The sequence below is a fragment of the Panulirus ornatus genome, chromosome 46, assembly GCF_036320965.1.
Source record: "Panulirus ornatus isolate Po-2019 chromosome 46, ASM3632096v1, whole genome shotgun sequence".
In the NCBI taxonomy this organism is placed as follows: domain Eukaryota; kingdom Metazoa; phylum Arthropoda; class Malacostraca; order Decapoda; family Palinuridae; genus Panulirus; species Panulirus ornatus.
The window spans coordinates 11,398,806-11,418,161 of record NC_092269.1 but is presented as its reverse complement, the minus strand read 5'-3'; the positions used below and the strand labels follow the sequence as shown (position 1 = coordinate 11,418,161).

The 19,356-nt window shown below is 39.9% G+C and overlaps 1 protein-coding gene across 1 annotated transcript in view; it reads right to left on the bottom strand.

Annotated features, from left to right (window-relative positions):
* Positions 1-19,356, bottom strand: part of orb2 (cytoplasmic polyadenylation element-binding protein orb2) — a 359,903-nt gene that overhangs the window by 194,718 nt on the left and 145,829 nt on the right. Inside the window, exon 3 of the mRNA XM_071688830.1 lies at positions 12,073-12,181. Within this exon, the coding sequence (XP_071544931.1) occupies positions 12,073-12,136 (64 nt within the window). The 5' untranslated portion in view covers positions 12,137-12,181. The remainder of the gene's footprint in view (positions 1-12,072; positions 12,182-19,356) is intronic.

The window sequence follows — 19,356 nt, the reverse complement described above, 5'->3', positions numbered from 1 at the left end:
AGTCACCCTCTAACTCAAGAAATTCAACTCTAATCCTATCCACTCCATATGCTTTGCTATCCTTCATCATATGCCATGACTCTTTCACTTCATTTACTTCCATGTCTGAAACATCCACCTGCCACCCTATTATTGAACACATTCAACAGTGAGGTGAACAGCTGTAAGGTGAAGGAAAGGATTTTGTAAGATTGGGAGATATACTCTAGAAAATGATAGGAGGATAAGAGGATGGTGCAGGGGCAGAAAAGAGGTGTAAATGAAAGTTGCCGTGGGTCAGTATCAGCAGACTTCTGGGAGAATAAGAAAATCTTTCTAGACGGATGTTAAAAGAGTGACATGAACAAGAGAACAAATGAAAGCATTAGTGAATAAGGATAAAGGGGATGTGTTAATGGGTAGTGATGATGTGAGGAGGAGATAGAGTGAGTATCAGTATTTCGAGGATAAAGTGAAAATAATATTAATTTATTTATTTATTTATTTATTTATTTATTTATTTATTTATTTATTTATTTATTTATTTATTTATTTATTTATTTATTTATTTATTTATTTATTTATTTATTTATTTATTTATTTATTTATTTATTTTTTTTTTTGTATTTTTTCTTTAATGTTTTTATCGTTATGAACATCCACTACACAGCATCACCAAAGGTTCATTGTTATACAAGTCTACTGAACAAACTTCATCTACTTTAAGGAAGAAAATGATAAAGCACATAAAGAGAAAACTTTAATGTTATTTTGTCAACATGGAAAATAATGCGTAATATATCATCCTCAGTACTTTATTACAAAGAAAAACAAAGGAAGTTTAAACAATATAAGATCTTCTATAGAAATGGAATCAGTAAAAGATATCAGAGCAGTGAATAAAACCCAGACCTAAATGATAACCAAACAGACACATAGAATGGTGGAGAGAGAGAGAGAGAGAGAGAGAGAGAGAGAGAGAGAGAGAGAGAGAGAGAGAGAGAGAGAGAGAGAGAGAAGAGAAGAGAAGAGAAGAGAAGAGAAGAGAAGAGAAGAGAAGAGAAGAGCAGAGAAGAGAAGAGAAGAGAAGAGAAGAGAAGAGAAGAGAAGAGAGAGAGATGGCAGACACAAGATATTACTGACCTTGTTGTTGACGGTAGACATCTTGTAATATATGGCCAACATGATCCCATTCCTACCAAATGGGCTGCAAGGTCATGAAACTGGGTAGAAATTTAGGTTCTGAATTATGAAAAAAATTTCAACAAGAGGCTGAGCCATATGAGCATGAAAGGGAGCACTTGCTCACAGAGGGAACAAAGCATCAATTCACCCCTAAAAAGAGTGTGCTAAGGATTTTTACCATCTTTTACTAGCTAACCTATGGATTACCATGGAAACTAGCCACCTATTATGATCCCAAGCCTTAGACACATGTAACCTACAGACCATCCCAAAACATGGCAGAGGAGAACCTGAGAATGGCTAGTATTTACAGTTGTTAGGAAATTGGGTAGTAGTTGGTAGGCAGCCAAGGACCAGAGAGGTATATTACCAGTACTACCCGCCTGGGTATCGGAAGAGTTAGTGGCATCTGCTTAGTGAGTCAGCATTTTAGTGGTTGTCAAGTTGCACTCCTCTGATCCAGGTGGCTGTCTGTTCCTTCTGCCTTCCTAACATGTGGACTTCTGGCATTCTGTCCACAAACATAGCATCTCTCCATGTCATATGTAACACTTGACAAGACTTAACTCACACAGCTCATTCTTTGTAACTCTAGATTTTCCTACCATAAGCACTATGCGCTAGCCCTGCCTTTTGGCACAATGGGACGATCAGTAAACAAAAACAGTAGGTAGGAACATTCAGGCAGGAGCACTAGGTAGAAACATTAGGTAGAAGTAGTAGGTAGGAGTATTAGACTGAAGTAGTGATTAGGAACATTAGGTAGAAGCCTCTGTAAACAGTGTGCTAGTTTTGCCCTCTGCCAGTGGCCTGTCAAGGGTGAAGCACTAGGCTAAGAAGTGGCAGTGGAGTTCTATAGTTGTGGAGACTGCTGCTGTGACAAGCCCTTTGAGGAAGTTGCAATTGGAACAGGCATCAGATATACAGATAGATAGACTGATATATAGTTAAGAAATTAATGTAAATATAGGATAAACAAAATAGTATTGCAGTTGAAGTGCTAAAGAAACTTGATTTGATCAATACTGTTGACTAGTTAGTTAGGATTTTCAATGTATGTGTGGATGATGAGGCACCTGGGGATTGGCAGCATACACGTATAGAGCCACTGCATAAAGGCAAGGGGGACAAAGGTAGGTGTTCAGATTACAGAGTGTGCCTGGTAAGTTGTATGAGTGGCGATCAATAATAATAATAATAATAATAATAATAATAATAATAATAATAATAATAATAATAATAATTTTTTTTTCTTTGTCGCTGTCTCCCGCGTTTGCGAGGTAGCACAAGGAAACAGACGAAAGAAATGGCCCAACCCACCCCCATACACATGTATATACATACGTCCACACACGCATATATACATACCTACACAGCTTTCCATGGTTTACCACAGACGCTTCACATGCCCTGATTCAACCCACTGACAGCACGTCAACCCCGGTATACCACATCGATCCAATTCACTCTATTCCTTGCCCTCCTTTCACCCTCCTGCATGTTCAGGCCCCGATCACACAAAATCTTTTTCACTCCATCTTTCCACCTCCAATTTGGTCTCCCACTTCTCCTCGTTCCCTCCACCTCCGACACATATATCCTCATGGTCAATCTTTCCTCACTCATTCTCTCCATGTGCCCAAACCATTTCAAAACACCCTCTTCTGCTCTCTAAACCACGCTCTTTTTATTTCCACACATCTCTCTTACCCTTACGTTACTTACTTGATCAAACCACCTCACACCACACATTATCCTCAAACATCTCATTTCCAGCACATCCATCCTCCTGCGCACAACTCTATCCATAGCCCACGCCTCGCAACCATACAACATTGTTGGAACCACTATTCCTTCAAACATACCCATTTTTGCTTTCCGAGATAATGTTCTCGACTTCCACACATTCTTCAAGGCTCCCAGAATTTTCGCCCCCTCCCCCACCCTATGATCCACTTCCGCTTCCATGGTTCCATCTGCTGCCAGATCCACTCCCAGATATCTAAAACACTTTACTTCCTCCAGTTTTTCTCCATTCAAACTTACCTCCCAATTGACTTGACCCTCAACCCTACTGTACCTAATAACCTTGCTCTTATTCACATTTACTCTTAACTTTCTTCTTTCACTCACTTTACCAAACTCAGTCACCAGCTTCTGCAGTTTCTCACATGAATCAGCCACCAGCGCTGTATCATCAGCGAACAACAACTGACTCACTTCCCAAGCTCTCTCATCCCCAACAGACTTCATACTTGCCCCTCTTTCCAAAACTCTTGCATTCACCTCCCTAACAACCCCATCCATAAACAAATTAAACAACCATGGAGACATCACACACCCCTGCCGCAAACCCTGAGGTAGGTTAGAAAGATTTCTACCTCCATATTTCCCGCATGTCCTAGAAGGCGAATAAAGGGGGCAGAACAGGGGTCGAGAAATCCTCCCTTTCTTATATTTCACTTTCTGCAAGAGCAAACAGAAAAAGGAGCTAGGCAGGCAGTGTTCATCCTCCTTAAAGACTCAGACAAGAGTGCCTGAATGTGTGTGGATGTAGCCAAGATGAGAAGAGAGGAGAGATAGGTAGTATGTTTGAGGAAAGAAACCTGGATGTTCTGGCTCTGAGTGAAACACAGCTCAAGGGTAAAAGGGAAGAATGGTTTGGAAATGTCTTAGGAGGAAAGTCAGAGGTTGGTGAGAGGACATGAGCCAAGGAAGAAGTAGCATTACTCCTGAAAAAAAATTGTGGGAGTGTGTGATATAATGTTAGGGAGTAAATTCTAGACTGATGTGGGTAAAACTGAAAGTGGATGGTTAGAAATGGGTGATTACTGGTGCTTATGCAACTGGTCATTAGAAGAAAGGTCATGAAAGACAAGTGTTTTGGGAGCAGCCACGTGAATATGTCAGCAGTTTTGATGTACAAGACTGTGTACTATTGGTGGGTGATTTAAAAGCAAAGGTAAGTAATGTGGAAAGTATAATTGGTTCCCATGGGGTCTTCAGAGTCATGAATGGAATTGATGAAGAGCTTGTGAAGTTATGTGCTGAAAAAAGACTAGTGATTGGGAAAAACTGGTTTAAAAAGAGGGATATACACAAGTATACATATGTATGTAATACAGATGGTTAGTGGGCATTATCAGTTACATATTAAATGACAGGCATGTAAAAGAGAGACTTTTGGATGTTGATGTGCTGAGAAGGGCAGCTAGTGGGATTTCTGATCACTGGAGGCCAGAGCAAAGATTTGTAATGGTTTTCAAAAAAGAGGAAACAGTGTAGGGGAGAAGAGAGTAGTGAGAGTAAGTGAGCTGGGAAAGGACACTGGTGTGAAGGAATGACAGCAGAGATTGTGTAGAATGGCATAAGGTGAGAGTAAATGAAAGGGGGGAAGTGGGTGAGGAATGGGAGGTATTTAGGGAAACTGATGGCATGTGCAAAATATGCATGTGGCATGCAAAAGATGAGAGGTGAGCAGATTAGAGGGGGTTGTGAGCAGTGGGATGAAGTAAAGTTGTTAGTGAAAGAGGAAAGAGAGGCAGTTGGGTGATACAGGGAAGGAGTGCAAATGAATGAGAGATGTATAAGAAAGAGTAGTAGGAGATCAAGATATCCTCAGTTGAACACCATCTGTCTAGTACCTCTCCTAATATCATACTTATGTCTGAGACACAGATGTCTAGTGATGTTCTCACTAGTCCTTTTTCATATCTAACTATAACCTCCACTCATGATTCTGGTTCAAAGGTGGTGTCTGTGCTTATTCCAACATCATCACACCTGTCATATGCCTTAAGGACCTTGAGTTTTCAAACTTTGATGTTCCATGGCTCAGGGTATGTCTCCCTACTTCCACATTTTTCCTCTGCTTCATCTTTTGCACACAAGCCAAGGTCCTCTACCTAGGGATTTCAATGTTAACCAAAGGGAATGGTTGAATTTCTCCAATACAAATGACTGGATGGATTGAAATCCTCACACTCTCCATTCTCAATGATTTAGAGCATATTATCTACTATCCGACCCATATTCTTGACTGTTGTGACCACTCTCTTAATATTCTGGATTTGTTTTTCATATCTAGCCCATCCTGCTGCAAATACATAATCTCACCACCAATTGGATCATCTGATCACACTCTAATGAACGTATCTATTCTAACGGCACCTCCCCCTCCAGCAGCCTCTTCTAAGTGTAAATACTGGCACCTCAACAAAGCTGTCTGGAATAACTTATGTAACTTCTTTTCTGACTTTCCTTTGGTTAATTATTGTCTCTTATGTGGTGACGCTTCTGTTTCTGCTACACACATAGCAGAGAATATTCTTGCAGGAATGAAAACATTCATCCCCCCTTCCTCCTAGACAATCTCTTCATTCAATCCATGGTTGAACTGTTCCTGTTGTGAGGCCATATCAAGCTTGGAAAATCTTTCCTTCCTCTGGCTCCCATTCAGCTTTTATCACTGCAAGTATGTTATCTGTGAGGCAAAATATTCCTTTATTCAATGGAAAAGTGATAACCTCTCCTCCTCATCCACTGATAGATCTTTCTGGTCTTCTGCTAAGGGTATCTCTAACAACTTCTGTCGCTCTTCCTTCAATTCACATTTACGCTCTAACATAGATGTCTCTCCCGTAGACAAAGCAACTCTCTTTGGTTTCTGTTTCTCCTCTGACTCCATCTTGACTCTAACATTCCTTCACCCCCTGATGCTCCTCTTACTAATCCTATGCCCCTTCCCATAATCTCTTTTTGGACTGCCCAAAAAGCACATCTTTCTCTGGACACAAGCAAGGTTTATGGTCTTGATGACACCCACCCATGTACAGAAAGAAAGTGCCTCTAAACTTGTTCCCATGCTTGCTTGTCTGTTCCATTTCTGTTTAAAAACCAAAACTTTTCCTTCTCCTTGGAAGCACCCAATGATACATCCCATCCTTAAGAAAAGTGATCGTTCTGACCCCTCTAACTATTGTCCTATTGCTTTGACATCTACCATTTCCAAAGTCTTTGAATCCCTCCTCAACTCCCATATCCTTACACATCTGTTGTTTTAGCTAGGGTAGGTTGTTAGACATCCCTACCCTAAGGTCCTTCACTTTACATATTCAACTGGCTGATAACTGCATTTGTGCCTTCCTGTATTCTGTACTGTTTTTTTACTTTTTTATTTCTTCATTTTCCCAAAATTCATCCCTTTTGAAAAACATAATGGTACTGGTGACCTATTGGAAGACCACATCTCTTGTCTCTCTGTAGCCTTTCAGTATCCTCCACTGATATATATTTCATACATATTCTGGTGTCATCTGCAAAGGATAACATGATGCTGTTTTTCATGGTTGTGTTAATGTTAGATATAAGAATGAGGAACAGGAAGGTGCAAGTATGTTAATGTGAGATATAAGAATGAGGAGCAGGAAGGTGCAAGCACAGTTCCTTGGAGGACTGTGGAGGCACTGTAAATAGCATGGTTGACAACTACATCATATCATGTGTTAGTCAGAAGTTTAACAGTCTCCCAATTCTTCTAGTTATTATCATCTTATGCATCTTATGTGCTGACATATTAATATGGTCAAATATTCGCATCAGCTCTAAGTTTCTTCTTCAGAACCTTAACAATCTTAATACACTGGTTAAGCAACTGGGAGAAGCAAGATCTTCCCGCTGTGAAACATGATTTCATGGGTTATACAGACTGTTCAAGTCACTAAACTCAGTCAGTTTGCCTCTTAGGACTCTCTAAAAGATTTTCATGATGTGTGATGTTAATGCTATTAATTGACAGCTTTTTGGGATTGCTTTAGTTCTATCTTTGTGGAATGGGACAATCTAAGTCTGTTTAAGACTCAAGGGGTTTTCTCAAGAGTACATTTTAGTGCTCATGCAAGACTTCCTTTAAATATGTTTATGAGGACCATGTTCCAAGTGTCTGATCCTATGGGACAATTTATGGGCATACTCTCAACTGCCCTCATGAATTCATGTGGTAAGGTGGTGATGTCCACTATATGTCAGATAGGGGGGTCTTCACTTAACAAGGCTGTTGGATTGTTTAAAATTATTGCCGGCTCAATGATACCAATACATCTTGGCTTTTAGAATATCACTCATCTTCTGACAGTCATCTGTAAAAGTATCCTCTTGTGTTTTTGGAAGCCTAATAGAGATTGTGGTTCAATGGTTCTTTTGTCCTCTTCCTTTTTTCTGAGTTTTGTATGACACTCTGAGTTTATGGAGTGATATACCGTGGGCACCTAAATTACTCCTGTTTTTCATTATAACACATGCTGTCGCAATATAATCTCTGCCCAGCTGGCTGCATGTTGTGGGAGTGTCGATGCTGTGATTACCACGGTGCCCACTGTATCAGTTTTCTGTTACCGTTCAAAGAATAAGTATGCACCATTTACCACCCTCCTATTTCTACACTTCTGCCTACTTGAACCAGTTACCATTCTGCCTAAGCCTTCAGCAGGTATTCCTACTACAAAAGAGCCTTTTCATGAAACTGAATGAACTTTAGCAGGTGCTCGACATTATGGTTTTAATGAAAATATCTACACTTTAAAAAAAGAAAAGTCAATTCATCAAGAAAGCCTTTCCTCAGCCATCCATTTTGAAGAGGGAAATGTATCTCAGGATGCCAACATATAAGATGGACTCCCTAAAAATCTGGGTGCAAGAAATGCAGGAGAGACGGTTTCCTATGACTGGGCATATCCAAACTAGATATGGATCTTATACCAATCAATTCATTAAAAAAAAAAGAAGTAATGTTCAATGGTTAACTGATTTAAACAATAAAAGTTTTGACTATGGTTAATTTGAAGGTCAAGTTCAAAGCTAAACTCCAAACAAGAGTCAAGGGTCTTATACCATTCATTTCTTTACATGCTGGAATGAAATCTATGGAGTTTAATGAATATTTGATTTTGATCAAGGTCATGCTGAAGGTTAAAATGGTACTCCTGATGAGATGCAGATAACAAATGGATGGACGGAAAAGGATATAAGCAAAGTAACAAGTATGTGTCTGATATGCTCTGTAGATGAGAAAACTCACAATACAGAGACAAAAAATAAATACAGTAATGTAGGATGCATCATCAGTGGAATAACCTCATGAACACCTGGCAGGCCAACTTCCCAATGCTACCAAAGAAATTAATCAGAGAACCAGGGACCCTCTAATAATGAAGGGGTTACATTCCTGACCTATTATTAAAGCAGAATGTTGTTATATGAATCATTGAAACTCATCTTCAAAAAGACTTTACCAAAATGATAGAGGTAAGGGCTTCTCTTTATGAAAAATAAGAGAAACACTTCAAAAGTCAACAGCAGCTGTGAAACCTTATCCAAATGACAGTGGGAAGGGCTTTGCTGACCTAGAAATATATGAGGTACCTTAAAAGCAAGGGAATTGCTTCCAAATAATAACAGAACCAATGAAAACCTTATATAATTGAGACTGGGGAGGGCAATGCCGATCTGTAATAATGTTGGATACTATAAGATGAAAGCCTTTTTAGAAATGAACAAAACCATGGAAGTTTTATATTACATTACCTAGAAACCTATATTTAGCATATTTTCCATGTTATACAAAAAAATTCGACAACCAGTAGTATTCTGTAATGTCTCAAAACTGGGACTGTACTATGCCTTAACATAGTGGTGCTTTTATTATTAGGGTAAGGAATACTCAGTACTCAGCCAATCCCATGTGTGACTCTGAATAAGAAAGCTATGACAAAATTGTTTGAAAATACATTCCAGCCACTTAAGGTCACCTGTTACGAAACTAAGTTCTGCAAGTACTGATACTTCAATAAGGTGAAATTGCACTTCAGTAGGAGTTCATACAATTTTATCTAACACATAATTTTTCTATACATGTGGCACAACATGTTTCATGGAGACAATCCACCTCATCAGGTGCCAGTACTTAAAGTTATTCAAATCTCAATATCACACTTGGTTTCTGCTGTCCAACACCAATATTTCTACACCACACACTGTCTGCTATGTCTGGTCTTAGCCCTTGTAAGGGAAAGTGATTAAGGGGGGTCAGGTGGCAGGGGTTGACCTGGGTAGCTGGGTGTGTCATGAGCAACTCTTTTTGTTTTCGTGTTATGTCATTTCTCCCATAATGATTCGGTTAATGCTAGGATGGGCTTTAAAACTGCCTGGGGATAAATTAAAGTTCTTAGTATGAGCAATTAAGACAGATTCAATGATATTATGTGTGGGATAATCAGCAGAGAGGTATAAAATAGCAGGATTTTCAAGATCTATAGGGTGATCATTTTCATGACAATGTTCACCAATCACATTTTTGTGGTCATCCCTATGTATTGAATGTCGATGCTCATAACACCTCTCTGTTACAGTCTCACCAGTCTGGCCTACGTAAAATATTTACATGCCTTGCATTTGACAGCGTAAACACTCCCAACTGTTGCATGATTTGGCCTATTATTTATTAAGGTCTTGCTGAAGGTGTTATTGTACTGGAAAGCAACATTTCAAGAACTGTTTTTAGAACATGTTTTAAATTAGCTAAGTTGGGAGAATAGAGCAACACTAAACTTATAAACTTATCCTTATTTGTCACATCTTTGGTACAAGAAGCATACTATCATCATGGACAAGTGTGATCATCATATCCACAAACTTCAGTAGATATTAACATCAATATCAATTAAACTGATAAACTTACTTCCTCATCATACTTAAAGCAAGCAACCTGTTCCATGGTAAAGAAGTAGAAGAGGTGCTTGTGTTGACAATCTATTTGTATCCCCAATGGGATATGAATCTCCATCAATTTCCCTCTGCTACCATTACAAAATACGTGATAAATTAAATAAAATCAAATACCCTCTTTAATAATTTCATTATCACAAAAGAATATTAAGTATTTCACATGCTAAATTTAATATATGAAACTGGTTTGTTCTTTCATTTTTTCAACAGTTATGGTGTAAGTATTCTTTCTCTTTAACCCCGTGACTATACCTATTCTACAAATTTAGTGTGCTCTCAGTGCAATAATTTTCAATACACTGAAGAAAAATCTAAATTTTTTTGTCTTACCATTCAAAAGAACTTTTTTCTAAAAGAAAATCATTATAATCATACATTATCTACATGAGTGATGAGGTTATTAAATTTATAAATGTTCAGATGGCAACAATGCTAGGGGTGCTGGGCATCCCCCAAGAGCATAATATACATACATCACACTATGCAATCAGGTTATAATTCCCCAAAATGTGTTGAATAATCTATTTACATTATGCCCATTTTATACATAATACTACATACATTATCTACTATATATAAATCTTCATTGTAGCCTGGGTAGCATAAAAATGATGTAATACCCCAAACAGCATTTTGATGTTTACTGAGTAGCTGAGTTGAAAAATATGGGAGAAGAATGTGGAATCAATGACTTAATAGCTACAAGTTGTTTTCTTACTCACTATTCTGCTGTTATTTGTGGCTGTAGTTTTTAAATGCTTTGTGCTGTACACAGCAAGCCTAAGGCATCCCATTAGCAGCTAAGTGATTGACAATATAACACTGGTAAATGAAGGCATTTTAAATATTTTTTTCAGTCTTGTGTCTTGTAATAAGATATGTAATTTTAGATTTATCTTCCACAACTATTGATGGAACAAGTTTGGATCCACATCCTACAAGAAGTACACCTAAGGCCACAGTGTTGACAACCATCTGTAGATTACCTGCAATTGGTTTGCAAGCCAAAATAAGTTTATCTCCTTCAGTATCTCTTTTGGAAATAAATTCTACCAAGATATATTATGCATTTTAACTTTGTAGATTTAGCCCTAACATCATTATAAAAGGGACCATGACTGAAAAACCTTACAGTATCTTTAAGAATTTCATTATCAATGGAAAACAATATTCAAAATGATAAAATAAAATACTTTTTTCAAATCTGTCTCTGTAGCAGGTCTCAGTATATACTCTAAATCTTGAATGTCACTAAAACAAAATGTTGCAGCATGGGCCATCACTATACAAGGGCTCCCAGTGCTATATTTACATTTCTGTGAATGGAATACTCTGGTTTCAGAACATTAAACACGACAGCGAGAAACTAGGTGTGCAAATGAGGGCACTGTTTGTCCATTCCTGATGCAATGTCATAAAAGAAGGAAAGGCAATTTGGAAATAAAATGTCACCAATCACAATCAAATAAAGGCAAATGTCATAAGAAGAAAAGAGAAATGCACATTGACAGGAAGAATAAGTGAATGATGTGGACTGGTTGCCTGGAATCACCACTTGAAACTCCATGCCCATGATATCATTGGCCTTCGTAAGTTGCAAAATGATGCTGGGGCTCAATGAACAAGTGCTAGTCATCCTTAGATATAATCATCAAAGAGGATGAAATCCTGGTGGAGATGCCTCTATCAGGAATCAAATGGTGCTTTGGTCCTCCTGTGAGTAAGTGCTCTTTCTGATGCTCATAGGGCTAAGTCCACGGGTGGGAATTGGTGGACTGGTGGGAATTGTAAAACATGAATGGGTAAAAGATGATTGAACTACCAATAGGTATACTGAAATATTACTAAAGAAGGACTGAAACTTATGAGGGATTATAGTCAAGTACAGCGTGAGAGGATCTCACCTAAATTCCTAGGAATGCAGCAGCAACTGGTCAGTAGGTCAACAGTGGATGTATACAATCTATACTACAGACACAGACACTCTACTGGGCATACCTACCTTCATGGATTGGGTGTAGAGACATCAAAACAAAGTGCAGTGATATAGGTGTAGCCCCAGGGTGTGGTGCAGGTGTGGGAGGTCCCCAGGCAGAGTAGTACACAGCAGGAGGAGGGTGGACTTACCCTTGATGTGGTCGTGAGGGTCGCCTCTCATAATGTCATTGAGACAGCGCTCGAAGCCTTGCATGTTGTCCAGGGGATTTGTCCCGTTGCCCACACCGTTGCGTCCGTCCTGCCAAGTACACACTAAAGTGAGGACCATACCTGTCTCATGGGATTATATGCAAAACTTCAGAAGCAAATCATAGTCACTTATCATTATGTAAAAAAAGAAAAAAAAAAAAAAGAAGCTGATGTAAGTTAACACGAAAATGGGAAGTGAACTATTGAAAGTATACCCAACAGCAACTGATGACAAATCTAGCTGGAAAAAATATATTGAAGACAATAAACACAATTAAAACAGTATTTAGGCTTTGATAAGTATATACTTTAACATGCAAAACATTTTCCAGTCATGGCATTATTAACTTCCTTATACTGACTACCATGTTTTGCACCACTTTATGTTTGGAGTTATTAACTTGGGTGAATATCTAGTGAACCAGTCTGTCATTGGAATTAGCGACATTTACTACAGAATAGTTAGTGACAGACAAAAGGACAAATTTGTGAAATAGGAAAAAAGAATTGCTAAAACATAAGACTATGTCTAGCTTCAGTCACATGAGGACATCTATACCACTTGTCTTCGCTTAACTCACTAACATGCCTGACCTACTGACAGGGCCATTCCCTAGAGCTGTTGAGGGTTTATTTTGTTTAAGTGGATATTTTGTTGCAAGTGGCTAATATTTTCTATCATTCAGATTTGTTCTTTAACACTGCATTAATGCAAAATAAGCAGTGAATTAGGCTGGTAAAGTACTGATATTTTGGCTGCTTTGCACATAGTTTCCCTTACGTTGGTTCATTTCCAACATACTGCAATTAGATTTACCCACAGAGATCTTTAAAAACATGCACCAGATGTTCCTTTAATTATGTCAGTCCATCACCCATTATCATCACACATGATTAATCCCAAATGTTGGAGAAGCTTGTGTTGACATCATCATACTGATATGTGATAAATAGTAGAAAATCTACACTAAAATATGCTATATGACAATGATTGTCCAGTTTTTGCTCCCTGTCTCAGCCCTTTCTGCAGTAGCTAATGTGCAGTAATTCTCTTTAATAGTGACAAACATGGCACAGGCTGGAAATCCTCCCCGTTTAGTTTTATTTTTCTAAAACAAGGAACAGAGATGGGGGTCAAGTGAGGAGTGTTCCCCTCTAAGGCTCAGTCATCTGTTCTAGAATGATACCTTGCTAAAGGTTGTTAGGGGTTGTTAGGGAGGTAAATGCAAGAGTTTTGGAAAGAGGGGCAAGTATGAAGTCTGTTGGGGATGAGAGAGCTTGGGAAGTGAGTCAGTTGTTGTTCGCTGATGATACAGCACTGGTGGCTGATTCATGTGAGAAACTGCAGAAGCTGGTGACTGAGTTTGGTAAAGTGTGTGGAAGAAGAAAGTTAAGAGTAAATGTGAATAAGAGCAAGGTTATTAGGTACAGTAGGGTTGAGGGTCAAGTCAATTGGGAGGTGAGTTTGAATGGAGAAAAACTGGAGGAAGTGAAGTGTTTTAGATATCTGGGAGTGGATCTGGCAGCGGATGGAACCATGGAAGCGGAAGTGGATCATAGGGTGGGGGAGGGGGCGAAAATTCTGGGGGCCTTGAAGAATGTGTGGAAGTCGAGAACATTATCTCGGAAAGCAAAAATGGGTATGTTTGAAGGAATAGTGGTTCCAACAATGTTGTATGGTTGCGAGGCGTGGGCTATGGATAGAGTTGTGCGCAGGAGGATGGATGTGCTGGAAATGAGATGTTTGAGGACAATGTGTGGTGTGAGGTGGTTTGATCGAGTGAGTAACGTAAGGGTAAGAGAGATGTGTGGAAATAAAAAGAGCGTGGTTGAGAGAGCAGAAGAGGGTGTTTTGAAGTGGTTTGGGCACATGGAGAGAATGAGTGAGGAAAGATTGACCAAGAGGATATATGTGTCGGAGGTGGAGGGAACGAGGAGAAGAGGGAGACCAAATTGGAGGTGGAAAGATGGAGTGAAAAAGATTTTGTGTGATCGGGGCCTGAACATGCAGGAGGGTGAAAGGAGGGCAAGGAATAGAGTGAATTGGAGCGATGTGGTATACCGGGGTTGACGTGCTGTCAGTGGATTGAATCAAGGCATGTGAAGCGTCTGGGGTAAACCATGGAAAGCTGTGTAGGTATGTATATTTGCGTGTGTGGATGTATGTATATACATGTGTATGGGGGGGGTTGGGCCATTTCTTTCGTATGTTTCCTTGCGCTACCTCGCAAACGCGGGAGACAGCGACAAAGTATAAAAAAAAAAAAAAATATATATATATATATATATATATATTATATATATATATTATCCCTGGGGATAGGGGATTAAGAATACTTCCCACGTATTCCCTGCATGTCGTAGAAGGCGACTAAAAGGGGAGGGAGCGGGGGGCTGGAAATCCTCCCCTCTCGGGGTTTTTTTTTTTTTTCCCAAAAGAAGGAACAGAGAATTGGGCCAGGTGAGGGTATTCCCTCAAAGGCCCAGTCCTCTGTTCTTAAGGCTACCTCGCTAATGCGGGAAATGGCGAATAATTTGAAAGAAAAGAAGAAATATATATATATATATATATATATATATATATATATATATATATATATATATATATATATATATATATATATATATTATCCCTGGGGATAGGGGATTAAGAATACTTCCCACGTATTCCCTGCGTGTCGTAGAAGGCGACTAAAAGGGGAGGGAGCAGGGGGCTGGAAATCCTCCCCTCTCGTTTTTTTTTTTTTTTTCAAAAGAAGGAACAGAGAATTGGGCCAGGTGAGGGTATTCCCTCAAAGGCCCAGTCCTCTGTTCTTAACGCTACCTTGCTAATGCGGGAAATGGCGAATAGTTTGAATAAAAAAAAAAAAAAATATATATATATATATATATATATATATATATATATATATATATATATATATATATATATATATATGTGTGTGTGTGTGGTGTGAGGTGGTTTGATCGAGTGAGTAACGTAAGGGTAAGAGAGATGTGTGGAAATAAAAAGAGCGTGGTTGAGAGAGCAGAAGAGGGTGTTTTGAAATGGTTTGGGCACATGCAGAGAATGAGTGAGGAAAGATTGACCAAGAGGATATATGTGTCGGAGGTGGAGGGAACGAGGAGAAGAGGGAGACCAAATTGGAGGTGGAAAGATGGAGTGAAAAAGATTTTGTGTGATCGGGACCTGAACATGCAGGAGGGTGAAAGGAGAGCAAGGAATAGAGTGAATTGGAGCGATGTGGTATACCGGGGTTGACGTGCTGTCAGTGGATTGAATCAAGGCATGTGAAGCGTCTGGGGTAAACCATGGAAAGCTGTGTAGGTATGTATATTTGCGTGTGTGGACGTATGTATATACATGTGTATGGGGGGGGGGTTGGGCCATTTCTTTCGTCTGTTTCCTTGCGCTACCTCGCAAACGCGGGAGACAGCGACAAAGTATAATAAATAAAATATAATAATATATATATTTTTTGCTTTGTCGCTGTCTCCCGTGTTTGCGAGGTAGCGAAAGGAAACAGACGAAAGAAATGGCCCAACACACCCCCATACACATGTATATACATACGTCCACACACGCAAATATACATACCTACACAGCTTACCATGGTTTACTCCAGATGCTTCACATGCCTTGATTCAATCCACTGACAGCACGTCAACCCCGGTATACCACATCGCTCCAATTCACTCTATTCCTTGCCCTCCTTTCACCCTCCTGCATGTTCAGGCCCCGATCACACAAAATCTTTTTCACTCCATCTTTCCACCTCCAGTCTGGTCTCCCTCTTCTCCTCGTTCCCTCCACCTCCGACACATATATCCTCTTGGTCAATCTTTCCTCACTCATTCTCTCCATGTGACCAAACCATTTCAAAACACCCTCTTCTGCTCTCTCAACCACGCTCTTTTTATTTCCACACATCTCTCTTACCCTTACGTTACTTAGTTGATCAAACCACCTCACACCACACATTGTCCTCAAACTTCTCATTTCCAGCACATCCATCCTCCTGTGCACAACTCTATCCATAGTCCACGCCTCGCAACCATACAACATTGTTGGAACCACTATTCCTTCAAACATACCCATTTTTGCTTTCCGAGTTATGTTCTCGACTTCCACACATTCTTCAAGCCTCCCAGAATTTTCGCCCCCTCCCCCACCCTATGATCCACTTCCATGTTTCCATCCGCTGCCAGATCCACTCCCAGATATCTAAAACACTTCACTTCCTCCAGTTTTTCTCCATTCAAACTCACCTCCCAATTGACTTGACCCTCAACCCTACTGTACCTAATAACCTTGCTCTTATTCACATTTACTCTTAACTTTGTTCTTTCACACACTTTACCAAACTCAGTCACCAGCTTCTGCAGTTTCTCACATGAATCAACCATATATATATATATATATATATATATATATATATATATATATATATATATATATATTTTTTTTTTTTTTTGCTTTGTCGCTGTCTCCCGCGTTTGCGAGGTAGCGCAAGGAAACAGACGAAAGAAATGGCCCAACCCACCCCCATACACATGCCTTGATTCAATCCACTGACAGCACGTCAACCCCGGTATACCACATCGCTCCAATTCACTCTATTCTTTGCCCTCCTTTCACCCTCCTGCATGTTCAGGCCCCAGATCACACAAAATCTTTTTCACTCCATCTTTCCACCTCCAATTTGGTCTCCCTCTTCTCCTCGTTCCCTCCACCTCCGACACATATATCCTCTTGGTCAATCTTTCCTCACTCATTCTCTCCATGTGACCAAACCATTTCAAAACACCCTCTTCTGCTCTCTCAACCATGCTCTTTTTATTTCCACACATCTCTCTTACCCTTACGTTACTTACTCGATCAAACCACCTCACACCACACATTGTCCTCAAACATCTCATTTCCAGCACATCCATCCTCCTGAACACAACTCTATCCATAGTCCACGCCTCGCAACCATACAACATTGTTGGAACCACTATTCCTTCAAACATACCCATTTTTGCTTTCCAAGATAATGTTCTCGACTTCCACATATTCTTCAAGGCTCCCAGAATTTTCGCCCCCTCCCCCACCCTATGATCCACTTCCGCTTCCATGGTTCCATCCGCTGCCAGATCCACTCCCAGATATCTAAAACACTTCACTTCCTCCAGTTTTTCTCCATTCAAACTCACCTCCCAATTGAATTGACCCTCAACCTTACTGTAACTAATAACCTTGCTCTTATTCACATTTACTCTTAACTTTCTTCTTTCACACACTTTACCAAACTCAGTCACCAGCTTCTGCAGTTTCTCACATGAATCAGCCACCAGCGCTGTATCATCAGCGAACAACAACTGACTCACTTCCCAAGCTCTCTCATCCCCAACAGACTTCATACTTGACTCTCTTTCCAAAACTCTTGCATTCACCTCCCTAACAACCCCATCCATAAACAAATTAAACAACCATGGAGACATCACACACCCCTGCCACAAACCTACATTCACTGAGAACCAATCACTTTCCTCTCTTCCTACACGTACACATGCCTTACATCCTCGATAAAACTTTTCACTGCTTCTAACAACTTGCCTCCCACACCATATATTCTTAATACCTTCCACAGAGCATCTCTATCAACTCTATCATATGCCTTCTCCAGATCCATAAATGCTACATACAAATCCATTTGCTTTTCTAAGTATTTCTCACATACATTCTTCAAAGCAAACACCTGATCCACACATCCTCTACCACTTCTGAAACCACACTGCTCTTCCCCAATCTGATGCTCTGTACATGCCTTCACCCTCTCAATCAATACCCTCCCATATAATTTGCCAGGAATACTCAACAAACTTATACCTCTGTAATTTGAGCACTCACTCTTATCCCCTTTGCCTTTGTACAATGGCACTATGCACGCATTCCGCCAATCCTCAGGCACCTCACCATGAGTCATACATACATTAAATAACCTGACCAACCAGTCAACAATACAGTCACCCCCTTTTTTAATAAATTCCACTGCAATACCATCCAAACCTGCTGCCTTGCCGGCTTTCATCTTCCGCAAAGCTTTTACTACCTCTTCTCTGTTTACCAACTCATTTTCCCTAACCCTCGCACTTTGCACACCACCTCGACCAAAACACCCTATATCTGCCACTCTATCATCAAACACATTCAACAAACCTTCAAAATACTCACTCCATCTCCTTCTCACATCACCACTACTTGTTATCACCTCCCCATTTGCGCCCTTCACTGAAGTTCCCATTTGCTCCCTTGTCTTACGCACTTTATCTACCTCCTTCCAAAACATCTTTTTATTCTCCCTAAAATTTAATGATACTCTCTCACCCCAACTCTCATTTGCCCTTTTTTTCACCTCTTGCACCTATCTCTTGACCTCCTGTCTCTTTCTTTTATACATCTCCCACTCAATTTCATTTTTTCCCTGCAAAAATCGTCCAAATGCCTCTCTCTTCTCTTTCACTAATACTCTTACTTCTTCATCCCACCACTCACTACCCTTTCTAATCAACCCACCTCCCACTCTTCTCATGCCACAAGCATCTTTTGCGCAATCCATCACTGATTCCCTAAATACATCCCATTCCTCCCCCACTCCCCTTGCTTCCATTGTTCTCACCTTTTTCCATTCTGTACTCAGTCTCTCCTGGTACTTCCTCACACAAGTCTCCTTCCCAAGCTCACTTACTCTCACCACCCTCTTCACCCCAACATTCACTCTTCTTTTCTGAAAACCCATACAAATCTTCACCTTAGCCTCCACAAGATAATGATCAGACATCCCTCCAGTTGCACCTCTCAGCACATTAACATACAAAAGTCTCTCTTTCGCGCGCCTGTCAATTAACACGTAATCCAATAACGCTCTCTGGCCATCTCTCCTACTTGCATAAGTATACTTATGTATATCTCGCTTATATATATATATATATATATATATATATATATATATATATATTTTTTTTTTTTTTTTTCTTGCCTTGTCGCTGTCTCCCGCGTTTGCGAGGTAGCGCAAGGAAACAGACGAAAGAAATGGCCCAACCCACCCCCATACACATGTATATACATACGTCCACACACGCAAATATACATACCTACACAGCTTTCCATGGTTTACCCCAGACGCTTCACATGCCTTGATTCAATCCACTGACAGCACGTCAACCCCGGTATACTACATC